At 36.7% G+C, this 25,357-nt stretch overlaps 1 protein-coding gene across 1 annotated transcript in view; it reads right to left on the bottom strand.

Moving 5' to 3' along the window:
• ENTHD1 (ENTH domain containing 1) overlaps positions 1-25,357 on the bottom strand; it is a 147,901-nt gene that overhangs the window by 71,673 nt on the left and 50,871 nt on the right. Inside the window, exons 4-5 of the mRNA XM_025399761.1 lie at positions 22,934-23,052; positions 8,102-8,222 (exon numbers count right to left, since the gene is read on the bottom strand). Of these exons, the coding sequence (XP_025255546.1) occupies positions 8,102-8,222; positions 22,934-23,052 (240 nt within the window). The remainder of the gene's footprint in view (positions 1-8,101; positions 8,223-22,933; positions 23,053-25,357) is intronic.

Below are 25,357 nucleotides of genomic sequence, written 5' to 3'. Positions count from 1 at the left end.
CTCACTGCAAGCTCCACCTCCCGGGTTTACACCATTCTCCTGCCTCAGCCTCCCAAGTAGCTGGGACTATAGGCGCCCGCCACCTTGCCCGGCTAGTTGTTTTGTATTTTTTTAGTAGAGACGGGGTTTCACTGTGTTAGCCAGGATGGTCTCGATCCCCTGACCTCATGATCCGCCCATCTCAGCCTCCCAAAGTGCTGGGATTACAGGTGTGAGATACCGCGCCTGGCCCAGTGCTTTGTCTTCATAGGGAGAGACACATTGTGGGTGTAGCTTTGCCTTCCCATCCAGAAGCCCTCTGCAAGCACCACTGTTCGTGCACTTACAGAACACCTTATTTATTTTCACAGCACCTTACGAACAACCCTACACAAACTAGTCCAGAGTATAAAAAAGAGCAAATACATTCCAACTCTTTTTGTGAGTGTAACATGACCTTAGAATCAGAATATGACAAAGAAAATTTTAGAAAAAACAACCCTAGCTAATTTACTCATATAGATGCAAAACTCCTGAATAAAATATTAGCAAATCAAATCCAGTAATATATATCAAAGATAATATATCATGGCCAAATTCAGCTTATTCCAGGAATTCAAGTTTATTTTAATATCTGGAAATCAACTAATTTATGAAATTAACAGCCTAAAGGAGAAAAACCTATAACTACCAATATAAATGCTAAAAATGGAGAAACTCAACATATAGTCAAGACAAAACTGTTAAGGAACAGAGATCTGCAAAAACATGAGTTAAACCTCTATCTTGATGACAAAATGTTTAAATCATTCTCTTTAAGTCTAGGAAGTCCATGATCACACTTTCATTCAGCACTGTATAAGTCATTTCACCTAGCATGGTATGGTAAGAAAACAAAATACAAAGTGTATGGCTTGAAAATTAAGGAATAAGTTCATTACTATTTATAGATTAAATGACTTTCAACATAAGAAACCCAGAAGAATCTACAGATAAACTGGGAAAACTGGTAAGAATTAAGCAGATCTGCTGGATACAAAATCAATATACAAAAATTAATTCCATTCATTTTCATCAACAAACAGAAAATGCAATTTATAAAATGACACATTTTACAGTAGCAATGAAAATACATTACCTCGGACTAAACCTATCAAAGTATCTCGGACTAAGTACCTCGGACTAAGTACCTCGGACTAAGCCTATCAAAGTACCTCGGACTAAGCCTATCAAAAGATAAACAGAACCTGTGTGAAAAACTATAAAAAAAACACATTAAGGAAGAATTAAATGAATAGAATGATTGGATATCATAAAAATGTCACTTCTCTGAATTGACTTAAAGATTCAATGTAGAGCCAATCAAAACTCCAACAGGTTTTATTCAAGAAACTTGACAAACTTTCATGTGTGAAAGCAAAGGGTCAAAAATAGCCCAAACTAATCCCACCACTTTGGGAGGCTGAGACAGGCAGATCCCTTGAGTCCAGGAGTTCGAGACCAGCCTAGGCAACATGGCAAAATCCCATCTCTACAAAAAAAAAAAAAAAAAAATTAACCAAGTGTGGTGGTGTGAGCCTGTAGTCCCAGCTACTTGGGAGGCTGAGGTGGGAGAATCACCTGAGCCCAGGAAGTTGAGGCTGCAGTGAACTGCAGTTGTGCCACTGCATTCCAGCATGGGCGACAGAGTGAGACCTTGTCTCGGGGTGGGCGGCGGGGGGGAAGCCAAAACATTCCTGATGAAAGAAAAGTCATCAAGAATTGTTACAAAAGTGACGTGATTAAAACTATTTATCAGTGCTGGGTTGGCCATATCACTGATGGAGCAGAATAGGGAGGCTATAAACAGTTCCATGCACATATGTAAATCTACTTTAGGTTACAGATGGCATTGCAGTTCACTTGGGAAGGGACCGACTTTTCAATAAATGATTCTGGGACAGCTGGCTATCCATTTAGAGGTAAAATCAGACTTCTACCTCAATCATATACCAAAATTAATTCCAGCTGCATTAAATATTTAATTGTGGGAAGCAAACTATAAGAAAATGTTAGTCTATATAGAATTATCTTTATAGTCTTGAGATAAGAATTTCTTAAAATAACACAAGATACATACAAAAAGTACAAACCATAGAGAAAAAAAATTCTACCTCATTAAAATTCAGAACTTCTGTTATTCAAAAACTCCATACAAAGTGTAAAGACAAGTCACAAACTGGAAAAACGTTTATGAGATATGATACTTAGGCTCCAGAATAAAGAACTCCGACAAATCCATTAAGAAAAAGACAAACAACCAAACTGAAGAATGACCAACAGACATGAACAGACGTGTCAGATGAGGAAACGTGGATGAGTCATACCTATGAAATGTGTCGACATATGAAAATATGCTAAATTTCATTATAAGAAATACATTTTAAGACCGGGTGCAGGGGCTCATGCCTGTAATCCCAGCTGAGGTGGGTGGATCACCTGAGGTCAGGAGTTTGAGACCAGCCCGGCCAGCATGGTGAAACCTCGTTTCTACAAAAAACACAAAAATTAGCAGGGTGTGGTGGTGGGTGCCTGTAATCCCAGCTACTTAGGAGGCTGAGGCAAGAGAATCGCTTGAATCTGGGAGGTGGAGGTTGCAGTGAGCCGAGATCGTGCCATTGCACTCCAGCCTGGGCGACAAGAGTGAAACTGTCTCAAAAACAAACAAACAAAAACAAAAACAATGATAAATATTTTAGAACAAATGATACCCACCCATTAGACTGGATTTTTCTAGGGGAAAAATTAGTGAGGACACACAGCAACTGCAACTAGAACTTTGGAAAACAATCTGGCATTACCTAGCAAATTTGAAGATGTTCATATTGAATTGCATGGCAATTTTGCTTCCAAATATATGCCCTAGAGAAACTCCTGTCCATGAGAACCAGGAATCGTGTACAAATATACAAATGTAGAAACAGCATTATTTACAATACAAGAACTTGACACATAATGAGGATAGTATTCCACAGTAGAATAAACAAATGCATTATAATATAAACATACAATGAAATACTATACAGCGGTGAAAATAGGTGAATCAAGAAATGATATTGAATGATAAAAGTCACAGAAAAATAAATTCATAATGACTCTACTTATGTAAAGTTCAAGAGCCTATGAAACGAAATATATGTTGCTTAGAGTATAAACATGTAGTAAAACTATAAAGAAAAGCAAGGAATAATGAGTAAAGAGAGGTTCCTCTGGAGGTAAGGAAAGGGGTAAGTCAGCGAGGCAAGTCCCTAGTGCTGGTGGGGGTGTGAGGGAGTAAGACCTCCTCTCTGCTGCAGGCCAGAGTGTGAACAGCAGATCACTGCGTGCCTATGGAGGGCAAAGGCAAGGGAGAAAAGGAGAAGAACTGAGGATTCTGTACCACAATAACTTTCCTACTTTATTTTTGTCTTGAGCTGAAGTTGCCAAAATCATAACATGGAAATTAGAACCATCTGTTGACAGGATAAGTTAGTGAACTGGACAGAATTTACCAAGAGAAATTCAGAATAATGTATTTTAGAATCTGTGTCAAATCACGGAAAAATATAAAGCAAGCCTATTTTATTTGGGAGGGGAAAATAATGCCATTTCATCATTGTTTATAAAAGTAAAAATACAGAAATAACCTAAATGACCACTGGTTAAATAAAAGAGTATACATTAACACTATGGTACGCTGTTATAGTTGTTGCAAAAAATTAAACAGACCAGAACAAGAAAAGTGAACCAATGGAATAGAATTGACTTGTTAAACAGATACTATTTAGTGCAGGTTAAAGAGTCATTTCAAAACAGTAGAGAAAAATAGACTAGTCAATAAATGTTGAGACAACTGGCTGCCCATTGCCCTTATCTAAAACCATTCGCAAATACTTTAAATGCACATGGATTACAGAAAATTTAAAATAAAATATGGGTGAATATGTTCTATAAACATGGTATAAAACCTTAAAAACACAAAAACCAAAAGCTATGAAGAAGAAGAGGAATAAATATGACTAAATAAAACATAAAACTTCTACAAAGACACCATTAAGAAAGTTGAAAGACAATTCACAGGTTGAAAGATATTTGCAACATAAATAGCAGAGAAAGAATCAGATGTGTGTGTGTGTATGTATGTGTGTATATATATATATATATATATAGCTATAAAATCAATTTAAATGAAAAAAAATCCAAAAGAAAAAATAGGTTAAAAAACAGGTAATCCATAGAAGAGGAAATAGAAATATCTACTCAATATGTGGATATATGCAAATTATACCTACTATGTAATGCAACTTTTTACCCAAGTGATAAAAACATAAGGCTTGAAAACATCACGTGTTGGTGAGGGTGTGGTGAACAGGCTGCAAACCAGGGTGTGAATTGATACTGATATTCTGAAGGGCTGTTTGGCTGTATGAATTACGATGAAAATGGGCACAAATTATGACCTAGAGAATCCATTTCTAGGAGCACACCCTAAAGAAACATTCACATATGTGCACAAGCTTATTCACTGAAGCATTATTTGTAACAGTGAAAAACATCCAAATGTCATCAGCAAGGGAATAAGCTATGATAGCCAGGATTGCAGGAGTTTTTAAAAATATGGCAAATCTCTACATATTGACATACACTGAAGGACAGCCAAGTGATATTCTGAAGTTAAAAAAAGGCTTCAGAAAAATGCAGAATAATGTTTTAAAACAAAGTCAATTACATATATTTCTAAAGGTACATGTATGTATGTAATACACAGACAAAGGTATCGGAGATAATCACCAAACTGGTAATAGTTCACTCTGGGGAGGGGACTGTGTTGGGGTAAGGGACAGTCAAGAGAGGTTTTGACTTTATATTTGAATTTTTAAAAATTAAGAGTATATTTACTTATATAATTTTAAAATAAAAATTTATAAAACAATTAATATACAAAATTATAAACTGTATAACAGGGGAATGGGCAAAGTCCTCTGGGAACATAGTGAAAGGAGAAACCAGTTTAGCAAGCAGAAAGACTTTGTAGCAGTTGTGACATTTTCACTGGGCCTGGCTATTCAAATAGGATTTTGTCAAGGATTTATAATTTGATGGAAGATTGTGGCAGATTATATTTTCCAAAGATGACTATACCAACATATGTCTCATCCAATATGCTTTTCTTTCGATATGACATTGACACTCCTCCATGGAGAGGTTGGGGAGGGTCTATGTCCCCACCCCCTTAAACTTGGACAGGGCTTTGTGATTGCCTTGATGAACAGAATGAGGTGGAAGTATTACAGCATGACTTCTGAGATTATTCAACTTCTGTCTGGTCCTTTCTTTCATAAAATACTCATCCTTGAAACACAGCCACGATGCTGTCAGGAAGCCCAAACTAGCCTACACGGAAAAACCACATGAAGAGGCTCATGTGGGGAGGAACTGAGGCCTCCAGCTGACAACCAGCACCAACTGCTGGACACGTGAGTGAGCAAGCTTTCAGATGATTCCTGCCCCAGCCTTTGTGCTCCCTGGCTAAGGCTAGATATGCATCATGGAACAGAGACAAGCCATCCCCACTGTGCTCTATCCTAATTCCTGACCCGAGAATCCTTGAACAGAATAAATGATTATGCCACGAAGTTTCAGTGCAATGTGTTACACAGTCAAAGTAACTGGAACAAAGACATTCTAAAGAGAAGACAAGTAATGGAATGTCACAGGGCACTGTGAGTACTGGCAGTTTTAGGTGATGAAGCCCATAGTCTGGCTGGGACCAGACTATGAAAAGTACTTGTATGGTACTATTTTAAAAATTAGACTTATCCTATTGCCAGTGGAGAACTGTTGAAAGCTTTTAAGCTGGGAAGTGAAATGCTAAGATCTGCATTTTAGCAAGATACCTCTGAGACTACTGTAAAGGAAAGATTGCAGAAATGAACGACTTAAAAATAGAAAAAGCCCCTCTGATTAAGATGGATCCCAGTCAAGTAAAATGGTGGGATCCCCGCTCTGGCTACATGTTTTTGACTTTTTCCTCTTTAGGATTGCTTCTTATGCTCATTTATACTCAATTTCACTTGTATTAAAATGTTAGGAGGGAAAACTTCTGTCCATACAAAAACCTGCCACAGATGTTTAAAGCAGCTTTATTCATAACTGCCAAAACTGCAACCAAGATATCCTTCAATAGGTGAATGGATAAACTGTGGTACATTCTATTCAGCACTAAAAAGAAAAGCGCTATCAGCTCCGTGCGGTGGCTCACGCCTGTAATCCCCACACTTTGGGAGGCTGAGGCAGGTGGATCACAAGGTCAGGAGATTGAGACCATCTTGGCTAACACAGTGAAACCCCGACTCTACTAAAAATACAAAAATTAACCAGGCATGGTGGCACGTGCCTGTGGTCCCAGCTACTCGAGAGGCTGAGGCAGGGAGGCAGGAGAATCGCTTGAACCTGGGAGGTGGAGGTTGCAGTGAGCCGAGATTGCACCACTGTACTCCAGCCTGGGCGACAGAGTGAGACTCTGTTTAAAAAAAAAAACAAAGAAAAGAAAAGAGCTATCAAGCCATGAAAAGACATGGAGGAACCCAGAGTGTTAATTACCAAGTAAAAAAAAAAATCTAAAAATCATACATACCATCTGATTCCAACTATATGACGTTCTGAAAAAGGAAAAACTATGGAGACAGTAAAAAGATCACTGGTTGTTAGGGGTTAGTGGGAGGGAGGGACGAATAGACAGCACAGAGGATTTTTAGGGTAGTGAAACTACTATGTCTGATACTATAATGGTGGATACACATCATTATACATTTGTCCAAACCCACAAAATGTATAACACCAAAAGTGAACCCCAGTGTAAACCGTGGACTTCGGATGATTATATGGCAATGGAAGTTAATTGATTGTAACAAATGTACCACTCTGGTGTGGAATACAGGGTACATGGGAAATCTTTATTTTCTGCTCAAATTTGCTGTGATCCTAAAACTGCTCTAAAAAAAGAAAGTCTATTTTTAAAATCTTAGGAGAAAAAAATGTTAGGGGGTGTCAGAATACAAAAACATTTTCCTTAATGCTCTTCTTTCAAGTTCTGGATCTAAATCTGTTTAAGAATACAAAGCAAGCTGTCTAAAAATTATAACCACTTATAACTAATTATCTATGTGACTAATGCCATCCTTATACAAACATCACTATAACCCCCAATTTCTTGTTTTTGTGTTTATTAAAATATCCTCATCATTCTCACAACTTGCTTTGTAAGAAAACTCTATAAACATGAACTTGAAAAAGAAAATAAACCTATACTAATAAACTCTAGCACTTATACACTGGATATTATAGATCTATATAAGGAGAAAATGTGAGATACATGGTCCAAGGATATAGGTGAGAACATATAACTCAAAACATAAAAAGCCACCTCTGTGGTAAGGGAAAAGATGCCTGTATGAATATAAAAGCAAAGATTTATAAGGTGATGAACGATACTAATGAGAACGTTTCATTCTCATATTGGCAGAAGATCTTCCATTCTACTTTCTGAGAAAATCAAGAGGACAAATGCATTGAAAATTGAGAGTTCATGGAGAATAGAGACAGGATGCAGTGACTCAACAGTGAGTCAGTCAGATCCTCAAGGATCCAGAGTAGTCGCAGAGCCCAGTAGGAACTCAATCATGTAATTTATTGGAGGCCAGTTTTGTATAATTTTATACTGTGCCTTTCTCTAATGTTAATTGTTCAAGAGATGATTAACCAATTTGTGGCTACTGTGCATCTTGCCTTTTCACATCTTCACTTAATGCCTGCCTTTGAAAGAGGTCATAATTTAAATTCTTTATGAAAAATAGGAACTAAAATTAATTTTTGGTTTAAGGCGTGTAGTCAATTTTTGAAACAATGAAAAAGGAAAAAGTAAAACAGAAAGAGAGAAAACACTGAAACAAATGGTAAAACAAGATTATAGGACCATGTTGTGGTTTGAATTTATCCATGCTAGTTCTATCCCTCATTAACAAAGTTAAATAGAAGCCAACGGTTGCTGTATTTCACAAAATAAAATCTGATAAATAAACTTCCTATTCCTTAACCAATTTACCTGCACCCAAAAGATTACAAACTTCTGCAGCTTCTGACAAGCATGTGATTGGAGAGATAATGGAAGGAGGTGTTGCTAGTAAAGGCAGCTTTGGATCATCATCAGAAAATGTCATCAGGTCCTGACAGAAAACACGAGAACATGAGAATTGAAGAAAAAAGTTAACATCACTGGATGGACAATTTACGGAGCTACAAAGTATCTAAATGTGCTACCACCATCATAAACACATTCTGATTTAATTAACTCAAACATACATCTATCACGTGGCTGTCTACTGGGCGTAGGGAGGTTTTCTGCCCTTGGGAATCCCCACACCTTGCTGAAGACACTTTGTGTAGATAGCAAGGATTTTGTTTAGGGCACTACCTTTACCTACCACCCTTCAGCATCCTTACAGCATACTATCTCAGAGGCCAATTATCTTGTCTCATTGGTAATCATAAAGCCAGCTGTATGTATCTTTTATTCATGTTTAAAACTTTTAACTTTTTATCATCAAGTAAAAACTAGATACAAAAGATAATCCAATCATGCAGGTCAAACAATAATCAAATGATGGCTAATCTTGTTTCATTTATATCCCTACCATGCCTCACTTGTGATCTGTGACAACCTGTTTCACTTTGAGGCAAATCCTAGAATAATCCCTTGTTTCATTATGTATCTCTGCCTTAGTCCATTCCGGGTGCTGTAACAAAATACCATCAACTGAGTGGCTTATAAACAACAAAAATTTCTTACAGTTTTGAAAGTTAGCAAGTCCAAGATCAAGGTGTCAGTACAATATCATACTGATGTCTGGCAAGGACCTACCTCCTAAACAGTCATTTTTTCACTATAACCTCTCATAGAAGAAGGTGACCAAGGAGTTCTCTTGGCCTCTTTTATAAGGGCACTCATATTCATGAGGGCTATGCCCTTATGACCTAGTCACCTCCCAAAGATCCCACCTCCTAATACCATCACTTTGGGGGTTAGGATTTCAACTAAGAATTTGGGAGGAAAACAAGTGTTCAGATGATAGCAATCTGTAATTGATAATAGCTGCATCAAACTGATAAACTTCACAGTTCCTAATGTCATCAATTACCATAAACTGTTCATATTTCCAACTTCTAAATGTCATAAACAGATTTTTCTACAGCTTGTTTGAAAAAGGATCCAAATGAAGTCTATAGAGTAGGTTTAGTTGGTATGTTTCTTTTTTTCTGTGAACTAGGGATTCTTCTCCATTGTAATTAACATACAGTAAAATGCACAGACCTTAAATGTAGAGCTCGATAACTTTTATCATATGAGTATACAGTTATATAGTAACCACATTTCCTTCACCCAGAAAGTTTCCTCAAGCTCCTTTCCAGCTGATACCATCCCACCACCCTGCATCATGACCGCTATTCTATCCCTATCACCATTACTGAATTTTGCCTGTTCTTGAATTTCATATGAATGTAATCATACACTATGTATACTTTTGTGTCTGGTTCCTATTGCTCAACATAATGTACATGAGATTCATCCATGTTTTGCTGTGTAGTTCCTCCCTCCTTTCCTACCTATAAGAAAGGAGGGACAGATTATACAAAAAACATATGTGAATGTATCACAATTTGTTTATCCATTCTCCTGCATATGGATAATTTCCAAAGTTTATCTATTATGAATAAAGCTACTACGAACATTCTTGTATAAATCTTTTTGTGGACAAATGCACTCATTTTTCCTGGATGCTACACGGTAGTAGTATAGCATTTCTAGCTTATAGGACAGGTCTATTTTTAACTTCATTAGAAATTGCCAAACCATTTTCCAAAGTGATTTACTACTTTTAAAAATGCAACTTTGAGTTCATTTTAGTTCCACATGTAAGAATTAATAGAGCCTATGTAGCCTTTGCCGTGTTTCTTCCAAAAGTAACATCTTGCAAAATTGTAGTACAATATCATACTCAGGATATTGACATTGAAGCAGTCAAGATACAGAACATTTCTATCACAATCACAAGAATCCTTTCTGACGCCCTTTCATAGACATACACTCCCTCAACAGAACTAATCTGTTCCTAATCGCTCCTTCATTTTTATAGTTGTGACATTTGAAGAATGCTGTATAAATGGAACCATATAGTATGTAACCTTTTGGAACTGGCTTTTTTAGCCTTGCATAATTCCTAAAGATTCATCCAAATTGTTTCATTTCAATAGTTTCTTCCTTTTCATTGCGTAGTACCCTTGATACAGATGTAACATAGTTTAACCTGTAAAAGGACCTCTGGGTTGTTTCTAGATTTCGGCTATTACAAATAAAGCTGCTGTGAACATTTGTGTACATGTTTTTGTATGATATACATTTTCTTTTCCTTTTTGAGACGGAGTCTCAGTTTGTCGTCCAGGCTGGGGTGCAGTGGCACCATCTTGGCTCACGGCATTCTCAACTTCCCAGGCTCAAATGATCCTCTCACTTCACCCTCCCAAGTAGCTGGGACTACAGGCACGCGTCACCATGCCCGACTAATATTTTTTAATTTTTTTTTTTTTTTTTTTTTTAGAAATGATGTGTAGCCATGTTGCCCAGGCTGGTCTTGAACTGCTATGCTCAAACAATTCACCCAACCTTGGCATTCCAAAGTGCTGGGATTACAGGCATGTGCCACCGTGCCAGCCTAGATGTTCATATCTCTGGTATAAATTCCTAGGAGGGCAGTTGCTGTTCATATAGTAGCCACGTTTAGATTTATTAAAAAGTACCAAACTGTTTCCCAGAGTAGCTGTACCATTTTGCATTCCTACCAGTAATATATTAGTGTTTTAATTTCTCCATATTCTCACCAGCATTTGGTGTTGTCACTACTTTTTTACTTTAGCCATTTTGATATTCATTGCATGTTTAAATTACATTTTCCTGAAGGCTAATAATGTGACAACTTTTCGTGCGCTTACTTGCCATCTGTATTTGCTAAAATGACTGTTCATAACATGTGCCCATTTTCTAATTGGACTGTTTGGTTTTAAACTGGTGAGTTTTAACAGTTCTTTAAATGCTCTAGATATTAGTCCTTTGCCAGATATGGGGTTTACAAATATTTTTTCCCAGTCTGTAGATTATTTTTCCATCCTCTTAACCGGCTCTTTTGCAGAGCAAACATTTTTAATTTTGATGAGGTCTGATTTATCATTTTTCCTTTTAGGGATCATGCTTTTATCCAGTTCTTTTTCTTTTTTTTTTTTGAAACGGAGTCTCGCCTTGTCACCCAGGCTGGAGTGCAATGGTGCGATCTCGGCTCACTGCAACCTCCACCTCCGGGTTCAAGTGATTTTCCTGCCTCACCCTCCCGAGTAGCTATGATTACAGGCGTGTGCCACCACTCCCAGATAATTTTTTGTATCTTTAGTAGAGACGGGGTTTCATCATGTTGGCCAGGTTGGTCTTGAACTCCTGACCTTGTGATGCGCCTGCCTCAGCCTCCCAAAGTGTGGGGATTACAGGCACGAGTCACCGTACCCGGCCTCAGTTCTATATCTCAAAGATTTTTCTCCTATATTTTCTAAAAGTTTTATAGTTTACATTTAAGTCTGTGATTAACTTGGAGTGGATTTCTATATAAGGCTTAGGTTGAGATTCATGGTTGTCTGAATGTCCAATTGCTGTAGCACCATTTTTTGAAAAGGTTAATCCTCCTACACTGAATTTCTTTTGCACCTTTGTCAAAAATCAGTTGGTCATGTTTGTGTGTGTCTATTTCTGGGTTCTCTATTCCGTTCCACCGATCCAAGTGTCTGTCTCTCCACCAATACCGCACTCTCTTGAATACTGTAGCTATACACAGGCATTAATATCAGGCAGAGGGATTACTCCCATTTTGTTCTTCCTTTTCAAGACTGTTTTAGCTATTTTAGGGCCTGTGCCTTTCCATATCAATTTTAGAACAAGGCTCTTATCTATCCCTATAGAAAACCTTTCTGGGATTTTAATAGGAATTACATTAAACCTATAGAATAATCAGGGTCATCTATATTATGACACCTTTACTATGTTGAGTCTTCCAATCCATGTAACATGACAGGTCCCTATTTGGGTCCTCTTTAATTTCATTCATCAGTATTTTATGATTATCAACATATAGATTCTGTACATGTTTTGTTAGATTTATACCTAAGTATTTCAATTTGGATTTATACCTAAGTATTTTAATTTATACTTCAGTATTTTAATGCCTAAGTATTTCAATTTATACTTAAGTATTTCAAATGGTATTGTCTTAATTTAAGTTTGCATATGTTCATTGTTAGTATGTAGATATTCAATTGATTTCTGTATGCTTTTATATATTGCTGGATTCAACTGGCTAATATTTTGTTCAGAATTTTTTGCGTCTAGTTTCATGAGAAATATTAGTCTGTAGTTTTCTTTTTTCGTTCCATCTTTGTTTTAACTTGGGATCAGGGTAATACTTGCCTCATAAAATGAATTGGGAAATGTTCCCTCCTGTTCCATTTTCTGGAAGACATTGTGTAAAATTGCTGTTAATTCTTTATTTTTTGATTTTTTGATTTTTGAGACAGGGTCTCACTCTGTCACCCAGGCTGGAGTACAGTGGTGCAATCACGACTCTCACTGCAGCCTCAAACTCCCAGGTTCAAGCAATCCTCCCACCTCAGCCTCCTGAGTAGCTGGGACTACAGGTGGGTGCCACCGTACCTGGCTATTTTTTTTAAAAAATTTTTGTAGAGATGGGGTCTCTCTAGGTTGCCCAGGCTAATTCTTCTTTAAATGTTTGGTAGAATTCTCTAGTAAAACCATCTGGGCCTAGAAATTTCTTTTTCAGGGGACTTATGCTTCAAATTCAATTTTTAAAATGATTGTAGAACCATTGAGTTTGGGTAGTTTATATTTTCTGAGAAATTATTTCTTTTGATTTGTCAAAATTATAAAGTTTTGGGGTTTTTTTTTTTATAGAGTCTCACTCTACCTATGTATTTTGATTATCTATTTGTTTTGTTGTTTTGTTTTTGTTTTTGTTTGAGACAGAGTCTCACTCTGTAGCCCAGGCTGGAGTGCAGTGGCATGATCGGGGCCCACTGCAAGCTCTGTCTCCCAGGTTCAAATGATTCTCGTGCCTCAGCCTCTTGAGTAGCTGGGACTACAGGTGCGCACCACCACGCCTGGCTAATTTTTGTATTTTGTATTTTTTGTAGACATATGGTTTCACCATGTTGGCCAGGCTGGTCTTGAACTCCTGGCCTCAAGTGACCCACCTGCCTTGACCTCCCAGAGTGCTGGGATTATGGGCATGCCTGGCCCATAAGTATAAAGTTGTTGGTATTAATCTCTTACTATCCTTTTAGAGCTGAAGCAATTGTAGTGGCTATCTCTTGTCTCATCCTGATACTGGTGATTTGTGTCTTCTCTCTTTATCTTTGCCAGTCTTGTTAGAGTTTTATCAACTTTTATTGCTTTTTAAATTATTTTTTATTATTTTTACGTATTTATCTTTTTTTTCAAAGAACTGGCTTTTTGTATCATTTCTTTTTCTCTGTTGTTTTCCTGTTTTCAATTTCATTAATTTCTGTTCTTTATGATTTCCTTTCTTCTATTCCTTGGGCATTTATTTCGCTTTTCTGAGTTTCCTGAGGAAAGAACTTAGATTATTGATTTCAAACCTTTCCTCTTTTCTATTGTAAGCGTTTAAACAACTAAAAATTTTTAAATGTTTACGTTATAAATGTAAGTACTGTAAATTTCCCACTCACCACAGCTTTAGGTGTATTTCACATATTGCTAATGTCGAGTGAACCGTAACATAAACTGGACCTTGGGTGATTATGATACGTTAATGTAGATTCATTGATTGTACAAATTTGACACTCTGGTATAGGATGTTGATAGGGGTGGGAAGGGTGTACTTCTAGGAGGGGTAGAGGACGTAAGGGGAAATCTCTGTACCTTCCACTCAATTTTGCTGGGAACCTAATATGGCTCTAAAAAACAGTCTGTTAAAAAAACAAAAGAAAAGACCAGAGTGACTTTTTTTAAATTTTGAGGGAGAGTCTTGCTCTGTTGCCCAGACTAGAATGCAGTGGTGTAATCTTGGCTCAAGCTGTCCTCCCAATTCAGCCTCCCTGGCGGCTGGGACTATAAGCACATGCCACCATGCCCAACTGATTTTTTTTTTGTAGGGCCTCAAGTAATCTTCCTGTCTTGGCCTTCCAAAGTACTGGGATTACAGGCATGAACCACTATGCTTAGCCCAGGGTAACATTTTGTAAAGATTTTTTAAATATTTAATAAAGATTTTATAAACATTTTATAAAGATTTCTATAAAGCAAAAAAAGTCATAAATAAAAATTTTAAATCAAATGGGAAATAGATAAAGAACCAGGAAGTGGGCTAATTCTCTAATACACAAATTGCTCTTAGGAATTGGTAAAGACAAAGATGAGAAACCAAACAGGAAAATAAGCAAAGGACATGAATAGAGTTAACAGTAAAAAGAAACAAAAATGCCCGATAAACACATAAAAAGTTACAATAAAAAATTAAAATAAAAATTTTCTTCCTCTCAGATTGACAAAAATGAAAACTTTTGATAACGGTATTTGCAAAGATGAGGGGAATCAAAATGATAGACTGTATAAACTATATACCAGTACTGTGTACCAATATAAACTGGTACAACTTTTAGGAGGACAATTTGGCAGCACTTTTCAAAATTAAAAATAAGTATAACCTTTTGGCAATTCCCCTTCTGAGACAACATCATAAAAATATATGTACAAGGGTTATTATTGCAACTATGTTTTAACAGGCAAAAACATGAAAAATCCAAGTGATTACCAATAGGAAATGGCTAAGATTATATATATATCTGTGTGTGTGTATATATATGTATGTGTGTGTGTGTATATATATATATATATATAAAGAATACAGCACAGCAATATGTACTGATACTTTAAAGGTCTATAAGATTTCATTTACTAAAAAAGCATATTTTGAAATATACATTGAATGATTACAGGTATTATACAGAAAGATGTCCATGATATATTGTTTAGTTCAAAGCATGTTGCAGAGCAATACATATTGAATGAGACCAGTTAGGTAAAAGAAATGTGTGGACACAAAAATTTCCCCCCAAAACCACTAGAAACTGCTGGAGTTGCCTCTGGGGAAAGGAACTTGAGAAGCATGGAGGAGTAAGGAGTCACTCTGCTCTGCACTCTTTACCCTTTGATGTTGTCTGAACATTTTTCAATAAGTACTTTCTAATTTAAAAAGAAGTAGCAAGAGTACAAGCATGAAAATAAAAAAAAAACTTTTAAGCATAAAACGATGTAGCAAAAAAGATGCAAGAAAAATGAATTAACATAATTAGAATAAGTATAATTTCCATTTCTCTAACAACTTTGGTGAGATCAAATTTTAGGAATTATAATAAATGGCATCCCAATAAACCAAAAGATAAAAATGTATACTCTTCATTTGGCAAAATAACAAATGAAGGCAGTAGGAAACAAACATTTATCGTGTATCACTATCAATTTAGTAAATCACAACTAGACTGAAGGTTTTGGTCAGCTTTAATTTCGTGTGAACCAATTCATAGCATCTCTATCTGTTTCTATGGAAACAACTGTGACCAAAAAAATCACAACCTCGTTGTTGAATCTCCTCAAACAGGAAAAGAGTAAGGTCTTTTGAGGTGATGAAAAGCTGCAAATAGCCTTATTCATTAGCAAATCTAATAATAAAAATTCTGGGCAGTATATATAGAGAAAACAGATCCATGTCTGTCATAAATTTAAAGTCTTTCCTTAGTTTTGAAAGTAACATTTAGGCAAGCACTGTTCTGCTTTTAAAAGCTCTCTTCTGTTATAAATTTTGTTTACTGCATTTAAGATAATTTTTCTTTCATTTATAAAAAGAGAATAGTTAAATAGGTTTCTATTTAAATTTTTAAGAGATATTTTAAGGGCCCCTCATTCTGCCTAAGCAATCATTTATTTCTCATTCCGTAGATGTAGTACATTTGACAACAACAATTAGGTTTACTGTTCAACTTACTAGGTTTTGTCTTCTGCTACAAGAGCAGACTACTGAAGAGGACATATTGGAATGTAACAAATGCTCCTAATAGTAATAAGATGCTTGTCAATAGGATAATGGGATATTGTTATAATACAGTGATGCTCTGAAAAAGGAAAATCCAGCTTCTAAACTTCTTTTGAGAGAAATGCACCATTTTTTCTCACTGAAATAAGATGTAGAGTGATGTAGATCAATAACACTGAGTTTCTCTGAAGTAAGAAAAAATTAGTAATCAGGATTTAAAGACTGATACAAAAAAAAAAAAAAATAGGTGACATTTTATGTCTTTGGTTCCAAAGCACATAGGATTATTCAAGTCTGTTTTCTACCTCAAAAGCCATCAGGAGAAAATAGACTGACCTCAAATTTTAAAATCATTTTGGCTGGGCACGGTAGCTCACGCCTGAAATCTCAGCACTTTGGGAGGCCGAGGCAGGTGGATTGCCTGAGGTCAGGAGTCAAGACTAGCCTGGACAACCTGGTAAAACCCTGCCTCTACTAAAAATACAAAAATTAGCTGGACCTGGTGGAAGGCACCTATGGTACCAGCTAGCTACTTGGGAGGCTGAGGCAGGAGAATCACTTGAACTTGGGAGGCAGAGGCTGTAGTGAGCCAAGATCGTGCCCGTGCACTCCAGCCTGGGCGACATAGAGAGACTCTGTCTCAATAAATAAATAAATAAAATCATTTTGACTTAATGTCTTATCTTTAAATTTTATTTATTTATTTATTTTACGGATGGGGTCTTACTATGTTGCCTAGGTTGGAATGCAGTGGCTATTCACAGGTGTAATCATAGCATACTATCTCCAGTTGCAAACTCCTTGGGCTCAGGTGATCCTCCTGCCTTAGGCTCCCAAGTAGCTGGAACTACAGACACACACCACTATGCCCCGTTGTCTTATCTTTTAAAATAATCTATATGTACACACACACACACACACACACACACACACACACACCCCTGAGACACAGTTTCACTCTGTCACCCAGGCTGGAGTGCAGTGGTGTAATCGCAGCTCACTGCAACCTCTGCCTCCCAGGTTCAAGCAATTCTCCTGCCTCAGCCTCCCACGTAGCTGGGACTACAGGCAGACACCACCACACCGGGTAATTTTCATATTTTTAGTAGAGATGGGGTTTCACCATGTTGGCCAGGCTGGTCTTGAACTCCTGACCTCAAGTGATCTGTCCACCTTGGCCTCCCAAAATGCTGGAATTACAGGTGTAAGCCACTGTGCCCAGCCCCTAAAATAATCTATGTATTTTCAGTTGGTGAGTTATTACAAAATTAAAGAACAGCGAAATTTTAATTTCATGTAGCTTTCTAAGCTGTTAGAAAAACAATTGGATCCAATACCTAATTGGGTTGGGGAAAGGCATCAGGAACAGAAAGTAAAACAGAAAATAATAATTCCAACCTTCCTTGTAGGAATTGCGGCAGGGAACACTAAACAAAGCACTCTGAGCACAAGACTAAAGCAGCATCTTTCACAGGAAAAAAAGAGAAGCTAACGTTCATTTGCTGTCTATTATTCATTCATTTCTTCAGTAACAAAAATTTGTCAACTGAAGATTCAGCAATGAATAAAGACTAAAAATGTCTCTACTCAAGAAGATTTTCTTCTAGTGGGAGAAACAGACAACAAACAGAAAAACGAATTAATGAGATAATTTCACAGTCATGAGTGAAACGCGTTTCTAGTGTGTATGTTCATACTTTGGGGATACCTCCCTTCTCCAAATATAGAGCAATGAGAGAGAAAATGCAAATGTGAAAATTAAAAAGATGTAGTCATGCTCAAAACCAAGATTAACATCTTCATGGAACAGAAACAAATAATGGTAAGGAGAGGGTGAAGCTGTGGACCTCTGGGGCTCTGGGTACAGAAAATGTCAGAGAAAATCAGGAGCTCAACTCTTGAAGGCTACAGTGTTGATTCAAGATAGGAGTGCTGAATATGGACTCCCTGCTTGAGATTATGCTCAGGTATTAGGATCCCCACTTACAAAGGAAGCTGAAATAAGCTGTCATCAGTCACAGCCTGGGGTTGTGGCTTCTAAAAGTATTAGACTCGGATAGGAGAGAGGACGCAAACCTCTCTAGAAATTAAAATACAGCATCCTTTGTTCTAGGGACGAGATCTGCAATATCTCTGATACCAGCAAAAGAAAGCAATTCCAAGCTGCCAGTAAGTCCTGAATGTGGATGAGTAGTTCTGGGTATCAGGAGGAGGCAAATGAAAGACTGTTAAGCAAGAAGGAGAAAGGACACAGAGAGAAAGATTAAGAAACAAAAACAAAAACTTGAGCTACTCAAGATGAGCTTATAATCCAATAGTCTAAAACACAGAAAGAAAACCAAATTCACTCCTGAAAAAGTCAATATAATAAAGAAATACAAGGGCCAGGTACAGTGGCTCATGCCTGTAATCCCAACACTTTGGGAGGCTGAGGTGGGCAGATAACCTGAGGTCAGGAGTTCAAGACCAGCCTGGCCAACATGGTGAAACCCTGACTCTACTAAAAATATAAAAAATTAGCCAGACGTGGTGGTGGGCATCTGCACACCCAGCTACTGGGAGGCTGAGGCAGGAGAATCACTTGAGCCCGGGAGGCGGAGGTTGCAGAGAGCCGAGATCATGCCACTGCCCTCTAGCCTGGGTGACAAGAGCAAAATTCCATCTCAAAAAACCAACCAACCAAACAAACAAAATAAATAGAAAGTATTTAAAACTGAGTACACGTAGTCTTAAAAGATAATGAAAAGGACATTTAATTTACGGAATAAATCAAGAAATAAAAACAGGCAGATATGAAATAAGTACAAATGGATATAATTAAGAAGCAATGAGAGGTTCTCTAAATAAAAAATAGAGTTACTGAAATAAAAACCTGGCAGAGTGTGGTGGCTCATGCCTGTAATCCCATTGCTTTGGGAGGCCAAGGCAGGAGATCGCTTGAGGCCAGGAGTTCGAGACTAGTCTGGGCAATATAGTAAGACCTCATCTCTACAAAATATTTTAAAAATTAGCCAGGCATAGTGACGAACTCCCAGCTACTTGGGAGGCTGAGGTGGGAAGATCACTTGCACCCAGGAGTTTGAGGTTACAGTGAGCTATGATCATTCTACTGCATTCCAGCATGGGCAACAGGGTGAGACCCTGTCTCTAAAATAAATAAATAAATAAATAAATAAATAAATACCTCACTGGACAGAAAAATTCTAAGTGGGCACCTATGAAAGGAGAATAAATGAATTGAAAGATGATCTAATTAACTACAATGCCATATGGAGATATGAGACAAAAAATGTTTTAAAAAGCAGTTGAAAGACATTAAAAATGACAGAGTAATCCAATGTATATTTAATGGAAATTAAGCAGAAACAGTTTTCAAGGAAATAGAGGAAAAGTAATGTTTGAAGAGCTGTATGCTAAGATTAAAGATGTGAGTTGTCATGTGAAAGAGCAAACAGGAATTAAGTAGATATTTAAGTAGATAAGTAGATATTTAGTCTGAGAAGGTCGCAGAACACTGCAGAAAGAACAGCAAGTCCTGTTTCTGGTTCTGGTGGCTCCCTCTCTCAAGATCAACCCAGGAGGTACTATAAAGGAATGACATCAAAATGAGAAGAAACTGAAAGCCCCTGGGGAGACACAGAGCTCTTTTGAACTGGTACATTTGTGTGAGAGTGAGTAGGGGTGTTGGTGCTGGCTTTATCCTGGGATGGTAGGAAGGGAGTCTGCAGTGACAAGATAACATGGGAAGAAAGTATCATAATGACACTCCATTCACTGCCCTGCAACCGGCCTCCACAGCTACTGTGACTCAGGCAGCTGTACTCAGGAGTACCTTCCAGTCTGTGCAGAAGCCGAGTGGGCAAGGAGCTGAGAAAATTTGGTGGGGACTGGGGTAGGCTTGGGAAGATGCTTCTTCACCCTTCCTCTTCCTGTCCCTCAGGTGGGCATGTGGTTTGTAATTTAAGAAGTATCACCCCTAAAGACTACTTCCTCTTGGGGTATTAAGAATTAAGACCTAACTTGAGGCGTTGATCCTTAGGATGAGGAATGATCAGCTCAGATCAGCGAAAGGGAAGAAATGCTCTTCACTCTAGCGTCCATTTCCCTCACCGCCCACTTAAGCTGATAGGGAGCAGATAAACTAAGCTCTAGCCTTTAGCAATCCTAAAACGAAGCAGCCATTGCATCTAAAGATAACCAGTCATTGGAGGAGCATAACTATTTCAAAAGAAAAATAAAATAACTGAATCACAGATTTCATCAGAAGCCCAGATATTAGAAAACATAGACCAAGAATTTAAAATAAGTTTACTAAACATACCAAGATAAATACAAAAGGATATAAGTAATATGAAACAGAAAGACATAATATAAAGAAGAAACAGAAATACTGAATATTACGTATAAAAATAGAATAGTTGAAATAGAGAATATAGATGAGATTTAAAACTGAATGGATACAGCTGAGAATAAATTACTAAGCTGGAAGATCAAATTGAGGAACTCAGAGAAAAATGAGAAAACGAATAGAAACTATAAAGAAAAGTGAAGAGATATAAAGATAGAAAGAGAATTACTAATATCCAGATAATAAGAGTCCAAGAAAGATATAAAAAAAGTGAAAATCAACCGTAGAAAATGTTTGAAGAAAAACCGAGAAAACTTTCACAGGACTAAATAGAGATGAAAAGTCCTCGAACTGAAAAGTCCCATGGGTGAGAAAGAGGAAAGAAAAGAAAACCACACTTAAGCATACTGTAGTAAAATTTCAGTCTTTTCAACAAATAATGTTGAAACAACTGGATACACTTAGGCAAAAAAAAAAAAAAAAAAATTAAAAGCCCTTGATCTATATACTTCACACCTTACACAAAAATTAATTCAAAATAGATCACAGACCTAAATGTAAAACATGACACTTTTAGGAGAAAACCTATGTGACTTTGTTTAGGCAGAGTTCTTAGATATGACACCAAAAGCATGATTTAAAAAAAAAAACTGATAAATTTGACTTCATTGAAATTTTAAAATTTTGCTCTGTGAAAGATATTGTTACAAGGAAAATACAAGCCACAAACGGAGAGAAAATATACGCAGATCACATATCTGACAAAGAACTTATATCCAGAATATGTAAAGAACTCAAAACTCAATGGTAAAAAGAAAACCAATTCAATTAGAAAATGGATAAAAGATGTGAACATCTGAATAAAGTCAAAGATAAGTTATAATGCCACAAATAAGCACATGAAAAGATATTCAACATCATTAGCCGTTTGGAAAATGCAAATTAAAATCACAATGAGATATCATTACAGACCTATTAGAAGAGTTAAAATTAAAATAGCAGTAATACCAAAAGTTGGTTATGATGCAGAGCTACTGGATCTCTTATACACTGCTCATGGGAATATAAAATGGTATAGCCACTCTGGAAAATAGTTTGACTGTTTTTTACAAAACTTGGCACGCACTTACCATACAACCCTACAACTCTCTGACATTTATCCTTGAGATATGAAAACTTCACACAAAAATATGTACACAAATATTCACAGCAACTTTATTCATCATAGCTAAAAAAGGAAACATCCGAATATTCTTCAATGAATGAATGGTGAACAAAATCTGGTATATCCTGACACTGGAACATACTTAGCAACAAAAAGGGATGCGTTACTGATTCATGCGACAACCTGTTGGCCCCCAGGAGCATTACACTGAGTGAAAAAATTCCATCTCAAAAGGCTGCATACTGTCTCATTCCATTTATACACTGTTCTAGACATGACAAACACTGCAGAGATGGAGAAAATACTAGTTATTGCCAAAGGATGGGTTGGGAGTGGGGTGCGTAGCATGAGGCACTTCTTTTGTGATGATGGAACAGTTCTATATCTTCATTGTGGTTCTGTTTACACATATCTATACATGGGGTAAAATTACATAGAACCACACACAAAAAAACACAAATGCAAGTTTAAAAATCTGAACAGTGAATTGAAGAGCTGAACACTGAGTAAGGTGTGTAGTCCAGTTGGTACTAATATACCAATATCCGTTTCCTGGTTTTGATGTTGCACTGCAACCATACAACATGCCAACAGTGGCGCAAGCTGAGAGAAGGGCATATGGGACTCTGTACTATTTTTGCAACTTCCTGTGAGTATGCAATTATTTCACAGTAAGAATTCTTTTTAATGGGTAGAAAAAGACTGTTCAATAAATTAAATATTGCCTACCCACAAGGGTACAAAGAAGGACTCTATCTTCTACTATACAGAAAAATTCTAGAGGACATAAGAACCTCAACACTTAGAAGAAAAAATAAGAGATTTTATTACATTAGGGTAAGGAAGAATTTCTCAAGATTTTTTTAAAAGCACAGAACATAAAAGAAAACTTTGATAATTTGACCTTATTAATATTTAAAGCCCTGAAGAACAAAAGCCACCAAAAGCGAAGTTAAAAGACAAGCACAATTTCTCTTGGGACACATGAGGCTGCAAAAGACAAATTAAAAAAAAAAACCAAAACATAAAAACAAATCGTCCACTAGGGCCTCCAGAAAGAACAGAGCCCTACAGACACCTTGATTTTATCCCATTGAGCTCTGGGTCAGGCTTCTAACCTACAGAAAATAATACATTTGTTTGTTTTAAGGCACAAAATTTGCAGGGATTTCTTACAGCAGCTATAGGAAACTATAGACTTACCTCTGTTGATTTCCAACCATGAATCTTGAGTGGAAGTGTTTCCTGGGACAACATAGTTTCTGTAGGCAAATGAAGATCTTGGCAATGCTCTTGTTTCAATTCTGCCTTGCACACATTTTCTGTCAACAATATGAAGCTAAGATTTTACTTTGGCAAAACACAGTTATGTTTTTATATTAGTTCACAATTTGTAAGTTAATCACTTCTGAAGATACCTTTTTTTCCTGCTAAATATAAACCATCTACCAATGGTAACCTATGAGTGTTAGTCACTTTAGTATGCCTCTTTGTAGTAAGTGAGAAGTTCAGACTGATTTTAAAAATACAATTTAAATTTTTAAGAAAATAAAATTATTTTCTTTATATTTGACAAATATCCATACAAATTTATAACGCACTTATGTCGTTTTGATTGACTGCATACTAACAATAATTATAATAAGTCAATCTAGAATAAATATTAAAATCTTTGGTCAGAAAATTTAGAAACATAATTCAAATTCTAGCCCTTTCCTACATCAACAACTCTATTATAACATTACTTAGTCATCTTTTCTAAAAAATAAGGTGTAATATAGTATAGAAAATAGAGTCTGAAAAAGTGAAAAGTATTCAAATAAAATTTTAGCAAAGCAGGAATGAGAACTATAATGATTTTAATTAATATTTTAAAGAACTTTATTACTGCAGTGTGAATTTGATGTGTTCTAAGAGAAACTAATCAGAAATGTATAGATTATTAGATAAAAGAACTCAGCACAATTTTCAAATTTTGATTTGAACATAAAAGAATACACCTGTGATATGGTTTGGATTTGTGTCCCCACCCAAGTCTCATGTCAAATGGTAATCCCCAATGTTGGAGGAGGGGCTTGGTGAGAGGTGACTGGATCATGGGGCGGATTTCCCCCTTGTTCTTGTGATAGTGAGTTCTCATGACAGCTGGTTGTTTAAAAGTGCACAGCACCTCCCGCTTCGCTCTCTTCCTCCTGCTCCAGCCATGTAGGACATTCTTGCTTCCCCTTTGCCTTCCACCATGATTGTAAGTTTCCTGAGGCTTCCCCAGCCATGCTTCCTGTACAGCCTGCAGAACCATAAACCAATTAAACCTCTTTTCTTTATCAATTACCCAGTCTCAGGTAGTCCTTCATAGCAATTTGAGAATGTACTATTACAACCAGTGAAAATAAACTGATATTTCTGTTTATATCTTTTTGATAAACAATATTTTTACAGTCCTAATCTTTCCCTTCCTATGTTAACTACTATATATTAGTACCAACTCTAAAAAGTCTAATCTGAAAGTATTAGTACCAACTGTATCTCAGCATATCATTGGGCACAATAAGAAGTATAAGAAAACTACTTTCAAATTGGTATATCCACACTGCTGGGGATATGTAAAGGTTTCCCAAGGGCTAGGTGGGCATGGATAGTTTTAAAGGAAGCAATTTCCAGATCCACAACTTCCACCTATGTTCTTTCCAAAAACTGATCTGCCTGAGAATGCAACTAGGCAGAGCTATTGGGCTAGTTCTTTCCCCTTTCCCTCCAATAATCAATTTTCTCCCACTTTACAAAAGAAAGGCATATCCTCACCCATCTTATTATGATACATCTTCCCAAGCATTAAAACCTCTAAGGCACCAAACAATAGTTAAAAATACTAACACAGAGGCAGCCTCCTTTAATCAAAGCAGAAAAAAACTAATGGTCTGTCCTGTCCACACATTTCTTTTAATGGGAAAGCATGGCATAAGTAACAAGGTATTTTGGTCCACACCAGCATGTTTGATATTCTGATATGGTACAGTACGAGGCAGCAGGGCAGATGACAAGTTTTGTTTAATGTCTTTGTGTTTTTCATTTCTCACCTATTATCAAATAATGCATTATTCCTAAGGAAGGGTCCCCTGAGAGCAAAGCCAGGCAAGCATGAGAGGCAGGGGTGCCATATGTCACCAATGCAACAAACTCCTGACGAGGCTGTGTGCCTTTGCCATCCATCTTAGGAAAGGATTCAGGAGTGTGAAGACAACCAGGAAAACATCTATTTATACATTTCTTTCAATACAGTAAAACATTTTCTGAAAGAAACTTTAAATCTGATTTGGCTGGTTGTCTTAACAATGAGAGCTGGCTTTGCCAACTAGATTATATGGTAAATATTTTCCAAAAATTGAATGAATCAAATCTGAGGTTCTGTAAAGTCGATGAAAGTATATTTAGAATATATAATGCAATAAAATCATTTTCTCAAAAAATTGTATTGACAGGTATATTGCAATTAATTTTTAATTTTTCTCACACTTTCTGAGTATATTCGGTTAAAGTATAACAGGTTTAATTAATAGTTATTTAATAAATTTTAGTATGAATTTTTGTGGTATTATTCCCAGAAACTGAGAAAGTAAATTACTCCCT

Source organism: Theropithecus gelada, chromosome 10 (assembly GCF_003255815.1).
Source record: "Theropithecus gelada isolate Dixy chromosome 10, Tgel_1.0, whole genome shotgun sequence".
Classification (NCBI taxonomy): domain Eukaryota; kingdom Metazoa; phylum Chordata; class Mammalia; order Primates; family Cercopithecidae; genus Theropithecus; species Theropithecus gelada.
The sequence above is the reverse complement of the archived record's forward strand: the minus strand, read 5'-3'. Positions and strand labels throughout refer to the sequence as shown.